This window comes from Bombina bombina, chromosome 6 (genome assembly GCF_027579735.1).
Source record: "Bombina bombina isolate aBomBom1 chromosome 6, aBomBom1.pri, whole genome shotgun sequence".
In the NCBI taxonomy this organism is placed as follows: domain Eukaryota; kingdom Metazoa; phylum Chordata; class Amphibia; order Anura; family Bombinatoridae; genus Bombina; species Bombina bombina.
In genome coordinates, this window is record NC_069504.1 from 1124883308 (window position 1) to 1124906512 (window position 23205).

At 41.1% G+C, this 23205-nt stretch overlaps 1 protein-coding gene across 1 annotated transcript in view; it reads left to right on the forward strand.

The window, feature by feature from the left end:
- Positions 1 to 23205, forward strand: part of FGFR1OP2 (FGFR1 oncogene partner 2) — a 53376-nt gene that overhangs the window by 22620 nt on the left and 7551 nt on the right. The window contains exon 5 of the mRNA XM_053719093.1: positions 2129 to 2242. Coding sequence (XP_053575068.1) covers positions 2129 to 2242 — 114 coding nt within the window. The remainder of the gene's footprint in view (positions 1 to 2128; positions 2243 to 23205) is intronic.

Here is a 23205-nt window from a genome sequence, read left to right on the forward strand (position 1 = left end):
GTTAGGGAAAGTTCATCCGATCCCCTGTCTGTTCAGCAGGAAAATACCTGTTGTGTCGTCTAAACAGATTAGGGCAAAAATCAGTGGCAAAGAGTAGTCCCCTCTCAGGCATAAATGAATCATGTATCTGACGCCATGACTATGGATAGTAGTGTTTGTGAGTTTTGAATGTGAGGTCTCACCATCCACTGGAGCGCGGTTAAAATCTTTCACCTTATCTGTGTCGGGAGGCCCCAACAAGGAGGAAGCATCAGGCTCCCAGATGTAATCCTGTGTCAGCAGAATAGTAGGCAGTAGATCTCCATCGCGGTAGCCAGGCACCTTCCTGTTAACACAAGCCGACATGTCTAATGGCTGCCCCAGCACCTCCTTCTGAGATATCCGTTCCGGTGCTTCTGCGGTATTAACCGCGAGTGTTGGACAATCAGCTGACCCCATACTGAATCGGCCCCGTGAGTAGCAAGCTAGATCCTCGGCGCCATTATATTGCAGTGGTAATTGGCGTCGTGCAGTCAAAGGGGCTGCCAAGGGGGGCTCTTGAAGCGTGTCTCCGGGCAGGCTTCTGGGTATACTCCTCATTGCTGTGATCAGCGTGTCTGCGAGATCAGTGTAGCAGCTTGTTATCTGCTGGTCCAGACCTTGTAATAAGGTGTAGAGTAGTTCCAGGGACTCTTCCATGTTGAGAGCAGTTTCAGGCTCAGACCAATTGACCGGTATCAGCAGTGGTAGGCCCAAGTATCCAGCCTCACGCGGTATAGCAGCTCTCTATAGTGAGGGAGCTAAACACGGGGTTAGCATCCCAAATTGAGTTAGGTAGAGTGTCTTTCCCTTATAGATCGTCTGATAGATAATTTGATATGAATTTAGCTCATTTTATTTCTATATTTAGTTACTTTAGCTAGGTATGGCCTAGGAGCTCAGAAGACACATGTCTGATCACCTCGGCTGTTGGCTCCGCCCCCGAACAGTAGAGTTTTTAAGGAACGCTTGAAACTTTGAAAACTAGGGGAGAGTCTTGTGGAGCGAGGTAGAGAGTTCCACAACATAGGGACCATTCTGCAGAAGTCCTGTAATTGAGAAGGTGATTTATCCTGGAGGCTAGAGAAAGCCAGTGAAGGGATTGGCAGAGAGGAGCAACGTGTAAGAAAAATTTAAATTGATTAAAACCAGAGAGGATGTAGTTGCAATAGTCAAGACGGGAGATGATGAGAGAGTGAATTAAATTGACTGTAAAGTTTAATGAATAAGTGCCTGCTGCCCTGTATCTGAAAATACTCCTAAAAACCGGGGCACTTTCATTCACTAAACTTTACAATGGTGCTTATTTTTTTTAATACTTACCTTTTTCTTTACGGAAAACAGACCAGCGATCCTCCACTCGCTTCTCCTGCTGTAGTTAGTACAGCAATGATGAATCCGGCTTTCTCCAATCATTGCGTTCCCCCTTTGGCATCCAGATCGTGAGGCTACACGATTGGGGGAAGCTGGATTCATCATTGCTGTGCTAACTACAGCAGGAGAAGCGGGTGGATGATCGCCGGTCTGTTTTCCATAAAGAAAGCTATTTTAAAAAATAATCTTCATTGTAAAGTTTAATGAATGAAAGTGCCCCGGTTTTTAAGAGTATTTTTAGATACAGGCACTTATTCAATAAACTTTACAATCACTTTAAAGTCTTGGTTGTGTCTTGTGTGAGGTAGTGGTGTATTTTAGAGATGCTTTTAAGGTGGAATGGTAGAAATTAGCTAAAGACTTTAATAGGAGGCGTGAAAGAAAGATCTGAGTCAAGATAAAAGGTTATTTTGATTAAAGCTTCAACAAAGGTTCTTTTCCATTCTCTAAAATGTTATCCTAGAAAAAAAAATTCAGTAGCACATATGGAAAAAAAAATAGCGTTTTATTTGCAGAATCTGGAATACATAATATCTGTTTGTCCATTTTTATTTTTCATATAGATAAGTTAGATCATATTTTGTATATTCAGACAGACACAGGAATCAGAAGTATTCTGGGGCTAAACAGCCTACACATGCTTTTTTAACAGTTTACAATGCAAACTCTTTATATCCCTTTAATTCATGTTTTATAAAATACAATTTACTTTTGTGTCTTTCATTATATCTGTTAGGATTTGCAGACGCATGTTGAAAAGATCAGTGAAATGACAGCAGTGATGAAACGCGCTATTGAGATTGATGACCAGCAGGGAACTAGCGAGTACGATCGTATCCTAAAGCTTGAGGTGAGCTGTACTACTTGACATAACATGATCATTGTTTATGCATTTAATTGTTTTTTTTATATGATTTACTTCATCATAAATTAACTTTCAGTATCACTCACTTTTTTTTTACCTTTTTACTCAACAGTACAATTGTAGATAAGGTTCATGTCTGTGCATTGGGTAGCACATGTATGTGTATGTACATATGTGCATACTAGCTGCATATTTGTAGGGATATTTATTCTGTATGTGTATGTACATATGTGCATACTAGCTGCATATTTGTAGGGATATTTATTCTGTATGTACTTATATGCATAATTGCTGCATATTTGTAAGGATATGTATTTTGTATGTGTATGTACTTATGTGCATAATAGCTGCATATTTGTAGGGATATGTATTCTGTATGTGTATGTACTTATGTGCATAATAGCTGCATATTTGTAGGGATATGTATTCTGTATGTGTATGTACTTATGTGCATAATAGTTGCTTATTTGTAGGGATATGTATTTTGTATATGTATGTACTTATGTGCATACTAGCTGCATATTTGTAGGGATATTTATTCTGTATGTACTTATATGCATAATTGCTGCATATTTGTAGGGATATGTATTCTGTATGTGTATGTACTTATGTGCATAATAGCTGCATATTTGTAGGGATATGTATTTTGTATGTGTATGTACTTATGTGCATAATAGCTGCTTATTTGTAGGGATATGTATTCTGTATGTGTGTGTGTATGTACTTATGTGCATAATAGCTGCATATTTGTAGGGATATGTATTCTGTGTGTATGTACTTATGTGCATAATAGTTGCATATTTGTAGGGATATGTATTGTGTATGTACTTATGTGCATAATAGCTGCATATTTGTAGGGATATGTATTCTGTATGTGTATGTACTTATGTGCATAATAGCTGCATATTTGTAGGGATATGTATTTTGTATGTGTATGTACTTATGTGCATAATAGCTGCATATTTGTAGGGATATGTATTGTGTATGTACTTATGTGCATAATAGCTGCATATTTGTAGGGATATGTATTTTGTATGTGTATGTACTTATGTGCATAATAGTTGCATATTTGTAGGGATATGTATTGTGTATGTACTTATGTGCATAATAGCTGCATATTTGTAGGGATATGTATTCTGTATGTGTATGTACTTATGTGCATAATAGCTGCATATTTGTAGGGATATGTATTTTGTATGTGTATGTACTTATGTGCATAATAGCTGCATATTTGTAGGGATATGTATTTTTGTATGTGTATGTACTTATGTGCATAATAGCTGCATATTTGTAGGGATATGTATTCTGTATGTGTATGTACTTATGTGCATAATAGTTGCTTATTTGTAGGTATATGTATTTTGTATGTGTATGTACTTGTGTGCATAATAGCTGCATATTTGTAGGGATATGTATTTTGTATGTGTATGTACTTATGTGCATAATAGCTGCATATTTGTAGGGATATGTATTCTGTATGTGTATGTACATATGTGCATAATAGCTGCATATTTTTAGGGATATGTATTCTTATTCTATATGTGTATTTATTTGAATAATAGCTGCATATTTGTAGGGATATGTATTTTGTATGTGTATGTACATATATGCATAATAGCTGCATATTTTTAGGGATATGTATTCTTATTCTATATGTGTATTTATGTGAATAATAGCTGCATATTTGTAGGGATATGTATTCTGTATGTGTGTGTACTTATGTGCATAATAGCTTCATATTTGTAGGGATATGTATTGTGTATGTACTTATGTACATAATAGTTGCTTATTTGTAGGGATATGTATTTTGTATGTGTATGTACTTATGTGCATAATAGCTGCATATTTGTAGGGATATGTATTTTGTATGTGTATGTACATATATGCATTATAGCTGCATATTTTTAGGGATATGTATTCTTATTCTATACGTGTATTTATGTGAATAATAGCTGCATATTTGTAGGGATATGTATTCTGTATGTGTGTGTACTTATGTGCATAATAGCTTCATATTTGTAGGGATATGTATTGTGTGTGTACTTATGTGCATAATAGCTGCATATTTGTAGGGATATGTATTCTTATTCTATTTGTGTATTTATGTGCATAATAGCTGCATATTTGTAGGGATATGTATTCTTATTCTATATGTGTATTTATGTGCATAATAGCTGCATATTTGTAGGGATATGTATTTTTTATGTGTATGTACATATATGCATAATAGCTGCATATTTTTAGGGATATGTATTCTTATTCTATATGTGTATTTATGTGAATAATTGCTGCATATTTGTAGGGATATGTATTCTGTATCTGTGTGTACTTATGTGCATAATAGCTGCTTATTTGTAGGGGTATGTATTCTGTATGTGTGTGTACTTATGTGCATAATAGCTGCATATTTGTAGGGATATGTATTCTGTATGTGTGTGTACTTATGTGAATAATAGTTGCTTTTTTGTAGGGATATGTATTTTGTATGTGTATGTACTTATGTGCATAATGGCTGCTTATTTGTAGGGATATGTATTTTGTATGTGTATGTACTTATGTGCATAATGGCTGCTTATTTGTAGGGATATGTATTCTGTATGTGTGTGTACTTATGTGCATAATAACTGCTTATTTGTAGGGATATGTATTCTGTAATGTATGTGTGTGTGTGCACTTATGTGCATAATAGCTGCTTATTTGTAGGGATATGTATTCTGTATGTGTGTGTACTTATGTACATAATAGCTGCATATTTGTAGGAGTATGTATTCTGTATGTGTATGTACTTATGTGCATAATAGCTGCTTATTTGTAGGGATATGTATTCTGTATGTGTGTGTACTTATGTGCATAATAGCTGCTTATTTGTAGGGATATGTATTCTGTATATGTGTGTACTTATGTACATAATAGCTGCATATTTGTAGGGGTATGTATTCTGTATGTGTATGCACTTATGTGCATAATAGCTGCTTATTTGTAGGGAAATGTATTCTGTATGTGTGTGTACTTATGTGCATAATAGCTGCTTATTTGTAGGGAAATGTATTCTGTATGTGTGTGTACTTATGTGCATAATAGCTGCTTATTTGTAGGGGTATGTATTCTGTATATGTGTGTACTTATGTGCATAATTTGTAGGGATATGTATTTTTCTTTGATCTCTTGGTATCTTTATTTGAATAAATATTCACATATTTATATAAATATTTTGAAATCCGGCCCATTTTTGGTTCAGAACCTGGGTAGCACTTCCCGATTGGTGGCTACATTAAGACACCGTTCAGAAAGTGCTACCCAGACGATGAACCAAAAATGGTCCCGCTCCTACACTTACAATCTTGTTTTTTCAAATAAAGATACCAAGACAACAAAGAAAAATTGATAATTTGAGGAAATTAGAAAGTTGCTTACAATTGCTGCTCTATTTGAATCATGAAAGTTTAATTTTGATTAAACTATTCCTTTAAATAGCCCATCCTGAATAGTCCCGTCCAGTGACTCTGATTTTCATGGTGGGATATCGATTTTCAGGTCATTTAGAGAACATGGAAGCCGGTCAGATGAAGATTTGCTTCTACAGATTTAGTAACATATTAAAAGTCAAGTGATATTGAATGCAATGGGCACATTATTTTGTTCTCAGGCTCACACAAACAGTATTGCTCAGTCTGGTATTATAAGTTGTTTGCCATTTGACCACGCCAGATAAATATGTAACGCCCTTAATAGTAAAGTGGTTGGCTATGCTTTGTGCTGGCACGCAATCTGAAATACCACTTTCTCATTTTAACACTATTTAAAACCTGGTATTCACTATTACTAGTTGCCATTGTACATTTAAATAGACCTTAAACTTGATATAGAAATAAATCAATGAAGGGTGAATTAAGCCTTGATAAATTGCAAAAGTAGGTTTCGCAAAGTGACCATCAATTAGGCAAACCAAATAAATGGGTCTGTCACACCCATTCAGTTTGTAATGTACTTTTGTATCCTTGTACTACTCATAGGCTACTGGTAAACTACAGCTGAGAACAAATAATACCTTCTACTTTGGATGAAGTCTCGGTTACAATCTGCTCACTTTGTGGAATATCCACTAAGATTAAGGCTTAATGAACTCATTATATATTATTGCCTATATTGGGCTAAAAATAAATGTTCTAAAATCCAAACCTTTTCTGGTACCAAGCAGTAAGGATAAAGGGTTTCCTATCTGTATTGTTAAAGGTTACAACCTAGCTGGCTATTTTATGGTGTTTTTGTATATGTTGTTATTAGAATGTTACCGCCATTAGGGGAAGAAAACATAAATTATGCTTACCTAATAATTTCCTTTCCATCTGTATGAGGAGAGTCCATGGCTTCATTCCTTAATTGTGGGAAATACAGAACCTGGCCACCAGGAGGAGGCAAAGACACCCCAGCCAAAGGCTTAAATACCTTCCCCACTCCCCTCATCCCCCAGTCATTCTGCCGAGGGAACAAGGAATAGTAGGAGAAATATCAGGGTATAAATGGTGCCAGAAGAACAAAATAATCTTAGTCCGCCCAATGGAGAAAAATGGACGGGAGCCGTGAACTCTCCTCATACAGATGGAAAGGAAATGATCAGGTAAGCATAATTTATGTTTTCCATATTAATATGGTGAGAGTCCACGGCTTCATTCCTTACTTGTGGTAAACATATACCCAAGCTCTAGAGGACACTGAATGGAACGGGAGGGAAAAAAAGATAGATGGACCCTATTCTGAGGGCACCACAGCCTGCAAAACCCTGCTCCCAAAAACAGCTTCAGCCGAAAATCTCAATTATGTAAAAATTTAAAAGAAAAAATATGTAAGGAAGACCAGGCAGAATCCCTACAATTCGGATTGCTAAATGCCTCTTTCTCAAACACCAAGAGGGAGACACACCTCTAGATGAATGAGCCTTAAGCCTCTGAGGAGGCTTGCGTCGCGCTGAATCTGTAAGCTAAGTGAACAAGCTCCTCCACCAATGACAAAAATTAAGTTTGACCAAAAATCCCTAGTAGCCTGAAGATAGAACTTTAAGACCCAAACCACATCCAAGATGAAAGAACCCCTCCTTCGAAGGAGTAGGGCACACGGAAGGAACCACATTCTCTTGATAGATGTGATATGAGACAACCATAGGAATAAAACTAATCTAAAGAACAGTCCTAGCCGACTGAAAACTAGGAAAGGATCCCAACCCTGCAAGACAGCCAGATCAGAAATTCTGTGCGCTGAATCCATAAACAACATAAAAAAGAAAATCTTTCAAACAGAAAGATTCAACAACACTCCATGCATAAGCCCAAACCGAGCCATCTGCACAACTCTTTAAACAAGAAGTAAACCACAGAAAGGAGTACTGAAACAAAACACAGGCCTGAACTAATCAAAACCTGAATAAAACTGACCTCTGGAAGCTCGTGAGCCTCTCGAGCAGAAAACTAGAGAGGGCCGAACTATCCCCTAAGGGAGCTACAGAGAGCTTGTTCCCCAGAACTTCCTGGAAAAAGAAAGGATATGCCAGGAGAGTCCCCGCTCTACATACCGTAAGAAGTAGGATCCTTATGATAGAAGCGACTATACCCCGGCCTATGAACTAAGCCGAAACAACCCGTCTCCTGGCTAAGACTAAGCTAACAATTTCATGCATTTAGCCTCAGAGAATCTAGGATGTGAAGAACACAAAGATCCTGCACCCGCAGATTCCTGAACAAGGTCTGTAGAGTCAAAGCCCCGAAACTGAGACCTAAGTCTAAAATTAAACTAAGCAAACCATATCACTGATGTCTGCTCCTGCTAAGATCGACCCTCCACCGCAAAGAGCGATATGGCCGAAGAGAATAAGGTTAAATTAACCTTCTAAGGAAAGCTAGATTCCAACAAATGCAGGCTAAAAAACCCAAAGCTCCGACCTGGGTGCAAACCCACCTTCTGCAACAGAAGCGGAGGAGTTAACCTGCTCCTTAAAAGTCTTAAGAAGACTGCTCCAGCAGGAGACAAACTCCAAGACTCAGCTTGATAGGCAGGGTAGCCATCCCTTAGGCCACTTAGTCCTGCTGAAGAGCACGCTCATAGAACAGGTCGGTGGTAATGTCACCAAACACGAGACGTTCCCCGAAAAGCAGGAGGAACTCTCCTTCTTCAAAATAGGGTCTCCTCCACTTATAGCTCACAACTGGAGCGAACCCCAAAGACCAAATCCTCAAAGCAAAATGCTTGCTGAGGAACTAAAGGAATAATCATAAGGAAACTCCCAACATGCGGACCTCCCTAGTACACTCTCTCTTTACGGACAGGTCCAAACTGTTAAGGGATATCAAGTTTAGGGCACAAGTGGACTTGAATTTGCAATCTCCTTATCCAAAGTCAGATGCCTTCTCTTTAATGCCACACAGTCAAGAGACTACAAGAAAAATCTTTCAGAACAAGGAGATAGGAACGGAACACTGGGAATTTATTTCCCCCACCGGTATTCCATGTAAGATATTTTAAGGCCGAAACACCAACATCATGACAAACTCACGGCCTCTGCAGTTTCTACCACTCACCACCCCATGTCACAAAGACCAGAAGGGGGCTGGAGAACATAACCCAAATGGAAAGTTTGCAAGAACTCCGGATTGACAGAAAGCTGCCGCAGCAGGATTCAACACTAAGCCTCCAGCTTGCTAAGCAGGGTACCCTAGAACAAAACAGCTTCCAGATGCACCCTGGTGTCGACACCAGCAACTCAGGTCTCGATCCAAATCGGAGAATGAAAAAGGACACGAGAAATCCCTAAAAGTCTCTCTCTAGCAGCCGAAGGTAAGAAACCCAAAAAGGCTGAGACACAGTAACTACCTAAATTCTGGAAGTAGGATACCTGAAACCCCAGATCCCAAGAAGGATCAGAACTAGGTTTACTGAAAATTAAGATTCCTAAGAACCAAAGGAAGGGAGAACCTTACATTCTCTAGCAAGAAAAGAACTGATAAGCTCTGCATCCATATCATAGAACCCAAGTAGGATGGGGAAACCACTCCCCCTATTAGGGTATGCCCAACAGAGGAAAAAATGTCTCACAGAGAGAAAAAATACTGGGACAAAGACTCCAAAGGCCCCTAGTCTTCTCTGACCAGACAATTGTCCAGAAAGGAAAAACTATTTCTGTTATCTAGGACCCCTAGATGCATATTTTCCAGCAACAAGCACATCCAAGGTAAACCTAAACAGGTCCAGCCTGGTAACTAGGATAGATGGACCTGCTGTACCAGAACCTGAATCTAGAAGAAAAAAACTCCTTTTCTCTTGTTAAGTGTATCCAGTCCACGGATCATCCATTACTTGAGGGATATTCTCCTTCCCAACAGGAAGTTGCAAGAGGATCACCCACAGCAGAGCTGCTATATAGCTCCTCCCCTCACTGCCATATCCAGTCATTCTCTTGCAACTCTCAACAAAGATGGACGTAGTAAGAGGAGAGTGGTGTATTATAGTTAGTTTTTTTAACTTCAATCAAAAGTTTGTTATTTTTAAATGGTACCGGAGTGTACTGTTTCATCTCAGGCAGCATTAGAAGAAGAATCTGCCTGTGATTTCTATGATCTTAGCAGAAGTAACTAAGATCCATTGCTGTTCTTACATATTCTGAGGAGTGAGGTAACTTCAGAGAGGGAAGGGTGTGCAGGTTTTCCTGCAATAAGGTATGTGCAGTTAATATTTTTCTAGGGATGGAATTTGCTAGAAAATGCTGCTGATACCGGATTAATGTAAGTAAAGCCTTAAATGCAGTGATAGCGACTGGTATCAGGCTTATTAATAGAGATACATACTCTTATAAAAGTGTAATATAAAACGTTTGCTGGCATGTTTAATCGTTTTTATATATGTTTGGTGACAAAACTTATTGGGGCCTAGTTTTTTTCCACATGGCTGGTTTGATTTTTGCCTAGAAACAGTTCCTGAGGCTTTCCACTGTTGCAATATGAGTGGGAAGGGCCTATTTTAGTGCTTTTCTGTGCAGCTAAAAATACTGACAGAGACATTCAGCTTCTTCCTGCATGATCCAGGATATCTCTGAAGGGCTCAAAAGGCTTCAAAGTCGTGTTTGAGGAGGGTAACAATCACAGTAGACTGTGGCAGTTGTTGTGACTGTGTTTAAAAAACGTTTTTGTCATTTATTATTCTGTTTTTGTTATTAAGGGGTTAATCATCCATTTGCAAGTGGGTGCAATGCTCTGCTGACTTGTTACATACACTGTAAAAATTTTGTTAGTGTAACTGCCTTTTTTCACTGTTATTTCAAATTTTGTCAAAATTTGTTTCTCTTAAAGGCACAGTAACGTTTTTTTATATTGCTTGTTAACTTGCTTTAAAGTGTTTTCCAAGCTTGCTAGTCTCATTGCTAGTCTGTACAAACATGTCTGAAACAGAGGATACTTGTTCATTATGTTTAAAAGCCATGGTGTAGCCCCATAGGAGAATGTGTACTAAATGTATTGATTTCACCTTAAACAGTAAAGATCAGTCTTTATCTATAAAAGAATTGTCACCAGAGGGGTCTGTCGAGGGGGAAGTTATGCCGACTAACTCTCCCCACGTGTCGGACCCTTCGCCTCCCGCTCAAGGGACGCACGCTAATATGGCGCCAAGTACATCAGGGACGCCCATAGCGATTACTTTGCAGGACATGGCTGCAATCATTAATAATACCCTGTCAGAGGTATTATCCAGATTGCCTGAATTGAGAGGCAAGCGCGATGGCTCTGGGGTTAGACGAGATACAGAGCGCGTAGATGCTGTAAGAGCCATGTCTGATACTGCGTCACAATATGCAGAACCTGAGGACGGAGAGCTTCAGTCTGTGGGTGACGTCTCTGAATCGGGGAGACCTGATTCAGAGATTTCTAATTTTAAATTTAAGCTTGAGAACCTCTGTGTATTGCTTGGGGAGGTATTAGCTGCTCTGAATGACTGTGACACAATTGCAGTGCCAGAGAAATTGTGTAGGCTGGATAAATACTATGCAGTGCCGGTGAGTACTGATGTTTTTCCAATACCTAAAAGGCTTACAGTAATTATTAGTAAGGAGTGGGATAGGCCCGGTGTACCCTTTTCCCCACCACCTATATTTAGAAAAATGTTTCCAATAGATGCTACTACACGGGACTTATGGCAGACTGTCCCTAAGGTGGAGGGAGCAGTTTCTACTTTAGCAAAGCGTACCACTATCCCGGTTGAGGACAGTTGTGCTTTTTCAGATCCAATGGATAAAAAAATTAGAGGGTTACCTTAAGAAAATGTTTATTCAACAAGGTTTTATTTTACAGCCCCTTGCATGCATTGCGCCTGTCACTGCTGCGGCGGCATTCTGGTTTGAGGCCCTGGAAGAGGCCATCCATACAGCTCCATTGACTGAAATTGTTGACAAGCTTAGAACTCTTAAGCTAGCTAACTCATTTGTTTCTGATGCCATTGTTCATTTGACTAAACTAACGGCTAAGAATTCCGGATTCGCCATCCAGGGCGCTATGGCTCAAATCCTGGTCAGCTGATGTGACTTCAAAGTCTAAATTACTCAACATTCCTTTCAAGGGGCAGACCTTATTCGGGCCTGGTTTGAAAGAAATTATTGCTGACATTACTGGAGGTAAGGGTCATACCCTTCCTCAGGACAGGGCCAAATCAAAGGCCAAACAGTTTAATTTTCGTGCCTTTCGAAATTTCAAGGCAGGTGCAGCATCAACTTTCTCTGCTTCAAAACAAGAGGGAACTTTTGCTCAATCCAAGCAGGCCTGGAAACCTAACCAGTCCTGGAACAAGGGCAAGCAGGCCAGAAAGCCTGCTGCTGCCTCTAAGGCAGCATGAAGGAGCGGCCCCCTATCCGACAATGGATCTAGTAGGGGGCAGACTCTCTTCGCCCAGGCGTGGGCAAGAGATGTTCAGGATCCCTGGGCATTGGAGACCATATCTCAGGGATATCTTCTGGACTTCAAAGCTTCTCCTCCACAAGGGAGATTTCACCTTTCAAGATTATCTGCAAACCAGATAAAGAAAGAGGCATTCCTAAGCTGCGTACAAGATCTCCTTGTAATGGGAGTGATCCATCCAGTTCCGCGTACGGAACAAGGACAGGGGTTTTATTCAAATCTGTTTGTGGTTCCCAAAAAAGAGGGAACCTTCAGACCAATTTTGGATTTAAAGATCCTAAACAAATTCCTCAGAGTTCCGTCATTCAAGATGGAAACTATTCAAACCATTTTACCCATGATCCAAGAGGGTCAGTACATGACCACAGTGGACTTAAAGGATGCCTACCTTCACATTCCGATTCACAAGAATCATCATCAGTTCCTGAGGTTTGCCTTTCTAGACAGGCATTACCAATTTGTAGCTCTTCCATTCGGGTTGGCTACAGCCCCAATAATTTTTACAAAGGTTCTGGGCTCACTTCTGGCGGTCCTAAGACTGTGAGGCATAGCGGTGGCTCCTTACCTGGACGATATCCTGATACAGGCGTCAAGCTTTCAAATTGCCAAATCTCATACAGAGATCTGGCATTCCTGAGGTCGGATGGGGGGAAAGTGACCGAAGAAAAGAGTTCTCTATCTCCTCTCACGAGGGTTTCCTTCCTAGGGACTCTATTAGATTCTGTAGAAATGAAAATTTACCTGACTGAGTCCAGGTTATCAAAACTTCTAAATGCTTGTCGTGTTCTTCACTCCATTCCGCGCCCCACGGTGGCTCAGTGCATGGAAGTAATCGGCTTAATGGTAGCGGCGATGGACATAGTGCCATTCGCGCGCCTGCATCTCAGGCCGCTGCAATTATGCATGCTCAGTCAGGAATGGGGATTACACAGATTTGTCCCCTCTACTAAATCTGGATCAGCAAACCAGAGATTCTCTTCTCTGGTGGTTATCTCGGGCCCATCTGTCCAAGGGTATGACCTTTCGCAGACCAGATTGGACAATTGTAACAACAGATGCCAGCCTTCTAGGTTGGGGTGCAGTCTGGAACTCCCTGAAGGCTCAGGGTTCATGGACTCAGGAGGAGAAACTCCTCCCAATAAATATTCTGGAGTTAAGAGCAATATTCAATGCTCTTCTGGCTTGGCCTCAGCTAGCAACACTGAGGTTCATCAGATTTCAGTCGGACAACATCACGACTGTGGCTTACATCAACCATCAAGGGGGAACCAGGAGTTCCCTAGCGATGTCAGAAGTCTCCAAGATAATTCGCTGGGCAGAGACTCACTCTTGCCACCTGTCAGCGATCCATATCCCAGGTGTAGAGAACTGGGAGGCGGATTTTCTAAGTCGTCAGACTTTTCATCCGGGGGAATGGGAACTCCATCTGGAGGTGTTTGCTCAATTGGTTTTCCGTTGGGGCAAACCAGAATTGGATCTCATGGCGTCTCGCCAGAACGCCAAGCTTCCTTGTTACGGATCCAGGTCCAGGGACCCAGAAGCGGCACTGATAGATGCTCTAGCAGCGCCTTGGTTCTTCAACCTGGCTTATGTGTTTCCACCGTTTCCTCTGCTCCCTTGTCTGATTGCCAAAATCACACAGGAAAGAGCATCAGTGATATTGATAGCGCCTGCGTGGCCACGCAGGACCTGGTATGCAGACCTAGTGGACATGTCATCCTTTCCACCATGGACTTTGCCTCTGAGACAAGACCTTCTAATACAAGGTCCTTTCAATCATCCAAATCTACTTTCTCTGAGACTGACTGCATGGAGATTGAACGCTTGATCCTATCAAAGCGTGGCTTCTCCGAGTCAGTAATTGATACCTTAATACAGGCACGAAAGCCTGTCACCAGGAAAATTTACCACAAGATATAGCGTAAATATCTTCATTGGTGTGAATCCAAGAATTACTCATGGAGTAGGGTTAGGATTCCTAGGATATTGTCCTTCCTCCAAGAGGGTTTGGACAAAGGATTATCAGCTAGTTCTTTAAAGGGACAGATTTCTGCTCTGTCTATTCTTTTACACAAGCGTCTGGCAGAAGTTCCAGACGTTCAGGCATTTTGTCAGGCTTTAGTTAGAATTAAGCCTGTGTTTAAACCTGTTGCTCCTCCATGGAGCTTAAACTTGGTTCTTAAAGTTCTTCAAGGGGTTCCATTTCAACCCCTTCATTCTATTGATATCAAACTTCTTTCATGGAAAGTTATTTTTCTGATGTCTATTTCCTCGGCTCGAAGAGTCTCGGAGTTCTCTGCCTTACATTGTGATTCTCCTTATCTGATCTTTCATTCAGATAAAGTTGTTCTGCGTACAAAACCTGGGTTTTTACCTAAGGTGGTCTCTAACAGGAATATCAATCAAGAGATTGTTGTTCCATCATTATGTCCTAATCCTTCTTCAAAGAAGGAACGTCTTTTGCATAATCTAGACGTAGTCCGTGCCTTGAAGTTTTACTTACAGGCTACTAAAGATTTTCGCCAAACATCTAACCTGTTTGTTGTTTACTCTGGACAGAGGAGAGGTCAGAAGGCCTCGGCAACCTCTCTTTCTTTTTGGCTTCGGAGTATAATCCGTTTAGCCTATGAGACTGCTGGACAGCAGCCTCCTGAAAGGATTACAGCTCATTCTACTAGAGCTGTGGCTTCCACCTGGGCCTTTAAAAATGAGGCCTCTGTTGAACAGATTTGCAAGGCTGCAACTTGGTCTTCCCTTCATACTTTTTCCAAATTTTCCAAATTTGATACTTTTGCTTCTTCGGAGGCTGTTTTTGGGAGAAAGGTTCTACAGGCAGTGGTTCCTTCCGTTTAAGTTCCTGCCTTGTCCCTCCCATCATCCGTGTACTTTAGCTTTGGTATTGGTATCCCACAAGTAATGGATGATCCGTGGACTGGATACACTTAACAAGAGAAAACATAATTTATGCTTACCTGATAAATTTATTTCTCTTGTAGTGTATCCAGTCCACGGCCCGCCCTGTCTTTTTCAGGCAGGTCTAAATTTTAATTAAACTACAGTCACCACTGCACCCTATGGTTTCTCCTTTCTCGGCTTGTTTCGGTCGAATGACTGGATATGGCAGTGAGGGGAGGAGCTATATAGCAGCTCTGCTGTGGGTGATCCTCTTGCAACTTCCTGTTGGGAAGGAGAATATCCCACAAGTAATGGATGATCCGTGGACTGGATACACTACAAGAGAAATAAATTTATCAGGTAAGCATAAATTATGTTTTTCCTAAGTAGAACAAAGAAAAACAGACCTAACTAGTATCCACAACAGGTCTTGCCTGTCATCTATGATACGATGTACCTTCCAGAACACTCCTGTGCTAAAAGGAAAACTCCTTAAGTTCCAGCAAAGCCAGAACAACTAAGACATCAAAATAATTTAGCTCTAAGGCTTAAAATGTCCTCTAAATATCGGGGGAACTATCACCCCGAGCAGAAAAACTATACGTTTCCAACAGAAGACTCAAATCTCTCGACCATCAAAGTCGATAGGGTCAAAAATACCATGCAACAAAATTTCTTTCTCAGAAGAGTTTAAAAAAAAACAACCCAGAGCTCAAAAACAAAAGCTATCCAGTACGAACCGTAGAAAAAAGGCTGAAAAAGGAAAGTGAAAGTCAACAACATGCCCTGCCGGTTATATGACACAATCCCCATAGATCCCGGAACTGGGATTATAAATAAACGATAAAACAAAAGGAAATCAAGACGACAAGGAATATAACATGCTCCACTCGTCTAGTCAGGATCATTATCCGATTTAGAGAACAGATAGACAACTGACGGAGCAGTCCTGGAAATCTGTAACATCGCCAAATACTCTCTCTGAAGTAAACGCAGGCGTGCCAATCTAAATTCTAAGCCCTCCTCAGACGGAAGACCTGAGTCAGCAGACTGCGACCCTGAAGGTTCTCCCTCTAAAACTTCAGAGGGAACCACATCCCCAGAGAACTGATCGGACACCAAATGGCCTCGGACAGTAGAGCCCGGACTAACCCTTCACTTATGTGTAGCAGGAATAGGTAACCTCGCTAAGGCCGAAGAGAAGGCTATGCGGAAGTGCCTAGTAACCTCTGGTGGAAACAAACCCCTTACAGGCGAAGGGGGGGTCGGAACTTGGGAAAACTGCGTATGTAGGAACAGAATCAAGGGAACTGGGCAAAGAGTCCTCAGAGGCGGACAGCTCAGTGGTCTCTAACATCTCAATAATGGTTGATGCGAACACTCTCTATTGTGGCATACGGAACATAATTGAGCTGGCTGGATTACTCGGGCCTCCTCAAAATATACACAGGTATCAAATTCTGTATCAGAGGAATCGCCCTCTAAAATTCCATAATCCTCCATAACTCGTCCTATATCAAATTATAGAAAAGAAAAACAACTGGCACCTTACACCCCAAATGGCTGGGGCAGTCACCACCTCCTATGACCCAGACAGATAGAGAAGAAGCTCCTCTCCGCGGACTTCCGGTCAGTAATCTGAATTGGTGAAAAAAACATGACCGTTCCTGGTCACATGGTGCTCATGCAGGACTTGCCCCTGCTAAGAAAAAAAGCGCGCCATCTTATCTAAAGATAACTGCGCAGCTCTCCAAATGAGTTCCGTATCAGCCTAAGAGCCCAAACGTTCTTACATATAAGCAGTCGAAATCACATAACAAATATGATTTAAAACCCCCACTGTTCAATAACCCCCCTCAGGAGATATTAACCCTTTGATTCCATAAAGATAAAGAAGTCCCACTGTGACCCTGTCTTCTTATCGTTAATATGTGTGTAAAGTAATGAAACTATCTTACCGGAATCTATGCCGTGGAACAGTAACACGGTCCTTCAAGTTTGACAGATTGTAGCAGCGCTTCTGACATGGACTTGAGTGAAGAAAGCAGGCAGCGAAACTCGTCATCGCTGATTGCTTAAGGAGCTGTTAATGAGTCTGGATGGGTTCGCAGAAAGACTCTCCCTGCATCTCCAGACTCTAACTTTCGTCAATGCTCTGAGTGAGAGGCTGACAAGACTACTTAAAACTCCAGTCCCATCTCGAAGAGTACTACCCTCCATAAGGAACTACTCCGAAATCTTCAGACACGTCTCTGCCAATCTCATGCGAGGAAAGGCAAAGAATGACTGGGGGATGAGGGGAGTAGGGGAGGTATTTAAGCTTTTGGCTGGGGTGTCTTTGCCTCCTACTGGTGGCCAAGTTCTGTATTTCCCACAAGTAATGAATGAAGCCGTGGACTCTCCTCATATTAGGATGGAAATATGTGATACTGTGCTTTAAACATACAGTTTAAGTACTACTTAAACTGTATGTTTTAACGTTTCATATTGCAGTTCTTGACTGCCAGCACCTTACTGGGTAATACTATTAGCGAGTGGGAGGTGTTTTTAAATGCACCGCCTTCCATTTTGTATTTAAAATGTTAAAATTGTGCCTGACGACTCAGGGTGAAAGATTCACTACGTTTTGCATTCAGAGGGTAAAATCCTGATTATCCTCAAGATGGATTTGGTAGCGGTCTCAGTAAATTCCCGTAAAGCTAAGGTCTGAGACAATAATGTCAGACGCTCTCCCTTTTACCTCAATTGTGTTTTTAGGTTTTGGGTGACCCATATACAGTATAACGTCATCATAATATACAAAAAACTTGCTATACAACCAATCAGATCCTTCTTGAGCTGAATATGGTTCTACAATATTTAGTCCCTATTGATCCTATCTAGATACACTGTCTGATATAGATATCAACTTTCTTCATGATATTCAGCCAAAAGAATTTCAGAGAAATGTGCAGGGTGTAATTGTGTACTGTAATAGGGCAGTTAGTACATTGTATGCCCCAACTTCATGCAAAATGAAGCATAACTACAACTTGTTTGTTAAAATCTGCTCCTTGGTTGTATTTATAAAAATGTCTCAGCAGTCAGAACTACAGCCTATTTAGGGCAAGATTAAAAGTCTTGAGGCAAATTAGTTGCAAAAACACTGTGTGCATTATGGCTTTCTTTTACAAAGATATGACGAGTCCACGGATTTCATCCTTACTTGTGGGATATTAACCTCCTGCTAACAGGAAGTGGCAAAGAGCACCACAGCAGAGCTGTATATATAGCCCTCCCTTCCCCTCCACCCTCGGTCATTCTCTTTGCCTGTGTTATACTAGGAAGAGGTAAAGTGAGGTGTTAGTCTTAGTTTCTTCAATCAAGAAGTTTTTTATTTTAAATGGTACCGGTGTGTACTATTTTCCTCAGGGGGTTATGGAAGAAGATTTCTGCCCTGAGGTTAATGATCTTAGCAGTTGTAACTAAGATCCACGCTGGTCCCTACAAGACTTCTGAAGGTAACACATGAGACATCTTCAGTGTGGAGACCGGTTTCATGCTACAAGCAGCATTAAGGTATGTGCAGCCTTTTATTTATTTAGAGACTTGATATATCAGAACTGGCTGGTATTTATTTCCCTATATGGGAATGGGGTAAGCAGTAGACCTGTTTCACAGAAGGGTGTTACTGGAGTCCCTTGTTTTTATTTTACATTTCTGACATAAGGGCATGATATGACAATCTGGGAGAGGCATAAGGGCTTTAAATCGATAAACAGTTTAAACGATTGAGCTATTTTTTATTATATATCTAGCATGACTTGTTGGGATGTGTTTGAGGTGTGTTTTGTGTTCTACTTAGCTGTATGAAAAACTGCTTCCCATGCGGTTGTGTTTGGGCCTACTCCAACTTTGGCCATAAGAGGCGGGGCTTGTCTTTGCGCGCTCAGAGCGCACTTCCTTCTGACAGAGGAGCAGCAAGCAGTAACTCCGGTTGCTCCTGGACACTAATCTCTGGCTTGGAGTTTTGGCTATTCATTCCGAAGTACCCTGGGGGCAGGTAGGCGCCACAGGAGGTGCAGAGGGTATTTTTGTGTAAACTGATATATTTTTCTCTTTAGAGCCTTATTTTTCACCTTTCTCATAGGGTGCAATAATTTTTGGATATACCAATTAGTTTTAGTGAATTTTGGTAGCAAATTAACGTTATTTAAGCAGTTTTGGAAAAATTGTTCACTTTTTTTTTTTTTTTTTTTTTTCTTAAAGGCGAAGTACACGTTTTTCAAACTTTTATTTAAAGCAATAAATAAAGTGTTTAAACGACTTTTGTCGATATTATAGTCTGTTCAACATGTCTGACATTGAGGATTCTCATTGTTCTATGTGTTTAGAAGCTATTGTGGAACCCCCTCTTACATTGTGTACCTCTTGTACTGAAAGGGCCTTACATTGTAAAGACCATATTTTAGGTCAAGATAGTGTGCCTAAGGATGATTCTCAATCTGAAGAAGAATCAGGTTATGCCATCCAATTCTCCCCAAGTGTCACAACGCCCACACAAGCGACGCCAAGTACCTCTAGTGCGTCTAATTCCTTTACTCTGCAGGAGGTGGCTGCAGTTATGTGAACTACCCTTACAGAGGTATTATCTAAATTACCAGTGTTGCAGGGTAAACGCAGTAGGTCAGGTATTAATGTAAATACTGAATCCTCTGATACTTTATTAGCTATTTCCGATGTACCCTCACAGTGTTCTGAGTTGGGGTTCAGGGAATTGCTGTCTGAGGGAGACATTTCAGACTCAGGGAATGTGTTACCTCAGACAGATTCGGACGTTATGTCCTTTAAATTTAAGCTTGAACACCTCTGTCTGTTGCTTCGGGAGGTCTTAGCGACTCTGGATGATTGTGATCCTATTATGATACCACCAGAGAAATTGTGTAAGATGGACAAATATCTAGAAGTGCCTACTTATACTGATGTTTTTCCGGTTCCTAAAAGAATTTCGGAAATTGTAAAGAAGGAATGGGATAGACCAGGTATGCCATTTTCTCCCCCTCCTACTTTTAAGAAAATGTTTCCCATATCGGACACCATTCGTGACTTGTGGCAAACGGTCCCTAAGGTGGAGGGAGCTATATTCCTGGCTAAGCGTACAACTATACCCATTGAGGACAGTTGTGCTTTCAAAGACCCTATGGATAAAAAATTAGAGGGTCTCCTTAAGAAATTGTTTATTAATCAGGGTTTTCTTTTTCAACCTACTGCTTGCTTTGTTCCAGTAACTACTGCAGCAGCTTTTTGGTTTGAAGCTCTGGAAGAGTCCCTGAAGGTTGAGACTCCGTTAGATGACATTTTGGATAGAATTAAGGCTCTCAAGTTAGCTAATTCTTTTATTACTGATGCTGCTTTTCAAATAGCTAAATTAGCGGCGAAAAATGCAGGATTTGCTATTTTAGCGCGTAGAGCGTTGTGGCTCAAACCTTGGTCTGCTGATGTGTCATCAAAACATAAGCTTTTAGCTATTCCCTTTAAAGGTAAGACCCTTTTCGGGCCAGAATTGAAGGAAATCGTTTCTGACATTACAGGAGGTAAAGGCCATGCCCTACCTCAGGATAAGTCTGTTAATATGAGGGGTAAACAGAATAATTTTCGTTCCTTTCGGAATTTTAAGGGAGGACCTTCTACTTCCTCCACAAAGCAGGAAGGGAATTTTACCCAATCTAAGTCAGTCTGGAGACCTAACCAAAATTGGAATAAAGGTAAACAATCTAAGAAGCCCGCTGCTGCTACTAAGACAGGATCTAGTAGGGGGCAGACTCTTTTTCTTTGTCCAGGCTTGGGCAAGAGATGTTCAGGATCCCTGGGCACTAGAAATAGTGACCCACGATTATCAGTTGGATTTCAAGGATTTTCTCCCAAGAGGGAGGTGAACTTGAAGGATACTTACCTTCATATTCCTATCCACAAGGATCATCATCAGTTTCTAATGTTTGCCTTTCTGGACAAACATTATCAGTTTGTGGCTCTTTGGGTTGGCCACAGCACCCAGAATCTTCACAAAGGTTCTAGGGTCTCTTTTGGCGGTTCTCAGACCGCGAGGCATAGCAGTGGCGCCTTATCTGGAGGATATTCTAATTCAGGCGTCAATATATCAACTGACAGAATCTCACACGGACATAGTGTTGTCTTTCCTGAGAATTCATGGTTGGAAGGTGAACATAGAGAAAAGTTCACTTGTTCCACAGACAAGGGTTCCTTTCTTGGGAACTCTGATAGACTTGGTAGCCATGAAAATATTTCTGACAGAGGTCAGAAAATTAAAGATTCTAAATACTTGCCGAGCACTTTAGTCCATTCCTCGGCCATCAGTGGCTCAGTGTATGGAGGTAATTGGATTAATAGTAGCGGCAATGGACATCATTCCGTTTGCTCGCTTGCATCTCAGACCACTGCAACTGTGCATGCTCGGACAGTGGAATGGGGATTATGGGGATGTATCTCCTCAGATAAATCTGGATCAAGAGACCAGAAACTCTCTTCTTTGGTGGTTGTCGCCAGATCATCTGTCCCAGGGGACTTGTTTCCGCAGACCCTCGTGGGTGATAGTGACAACGGATGCCAGCCTTCTGGGCTGGGGTGCAGTCTGGAACTCTCTGAAGGCTCAGGGTGTTTGGACTCAGGTGGAGTCTCTACTTCCAATCAATATTCTGGAACTGAGAGCAATATTCAATGCACTTCAAGCGTGGCCTCAGTTGGCTTCGGCCAAATTCATCAGATTCCAGTCGGACAACATCACGACTGTGGCATATATCAGTCATCAGGGGGGAATAAGGAGTTCTTTAGCGATGATAGAAGTATCCAAGATAATCCGTTGGGCGGAGGCCCACTCTTATCATCTGTCAGCGATCTACATCCCAGGAGTAGAGAACTGGGAAGCGGATTTTCTAAGTCGACAGACTTTTCATCCGGGGAGTGGGAACTTCACCCTTAGGTATTTGCCTCATTGATTCTCAGACGGGGAAGACCGGAATTGGATCTGATAGCATCTCGACAGAATGCCAAGCTTCCAAGAAACGGATCCCGGTCAAGGGATCCTCAGGCCGAACTGATAGATGCCTTGGTTGTTCAGCCTAGCTTATATTTTTTCACCGTTTCCTCTCCTACCACGCGTGATTGCTCAAATCAAACAGGAGAGAGCTTCAGTGATCCTGATAGCACCTGCGTGGCCACGCAGGACTTGGTATGCGGATCTAGTGGACATGTCCTCTCTGCCACCGTGGAAACTTCTATTGAGACAGGACCTTCTCATTCAAGGTCCTTTCCAACATCCAAAACTAATTTCTCTGCAGCTGACTGCGTGGAGATTGAATGCTTGATTTTATCGAAGCGAGGATTCTCTGATTCGGTCATCAATACTTTGATACAGGCTAGAAAGCCTGTCACTAGAAAAATCTATCATAAGAAAGGGCGTAAATATCTTTATTGGTGTGAATCCAAGGGTTACTCATGGAGTAAAGTTAGGATTCCTAGAATTTTGTCTTTTCTCCAAGAAGGATTGGAGAAAGGGTTATCAGCAAGTTCCTTAAAGGGACAAATTTCAGCTTTGTCAATTCTGTTTCACAAACGTTTGGCAGATGTGCCAGATGTTCAGTCTCTATCTAGAATTAAGCCTGTATTTAGACCCATTACTCCTCCCTGGAGTTTGAATTTAGATCTTTCGAGTTCTTCAAGGGGTTCCGTTTGAACCCATGCATTCCATGGATATCAAATTGTTATCTTGGAAAGTTCTGTTTTTAGTTGCTATTTCTTCTGCTCGAAGAGTTTCTGAGCTTTCAGCGCTACAGTGTGATTCTCCTGATCTCATTTTTCATTCTGATAAGGTGGTGTTACGTACCAAACCTGGATTCCTTCCTAAGGTTGTTTCAAATAAGAATATTAATCAGGAAATTGTTGTTCCTTCCTTGTGTCCTAACCCTTCTTCTAAGAAGGAGCGTATGTTGCATAATTTGGATGTGGTCCGTGCCTTAAAGTTTTACTTACAGGCAACTAAGGATTTCCGTCAATCATCTTCATTATTCATTGTTTATTCTGAAAAGTGTAGGGTCAGAAAGCTACGGCTACCTCTCTTTCTTTTTGGCT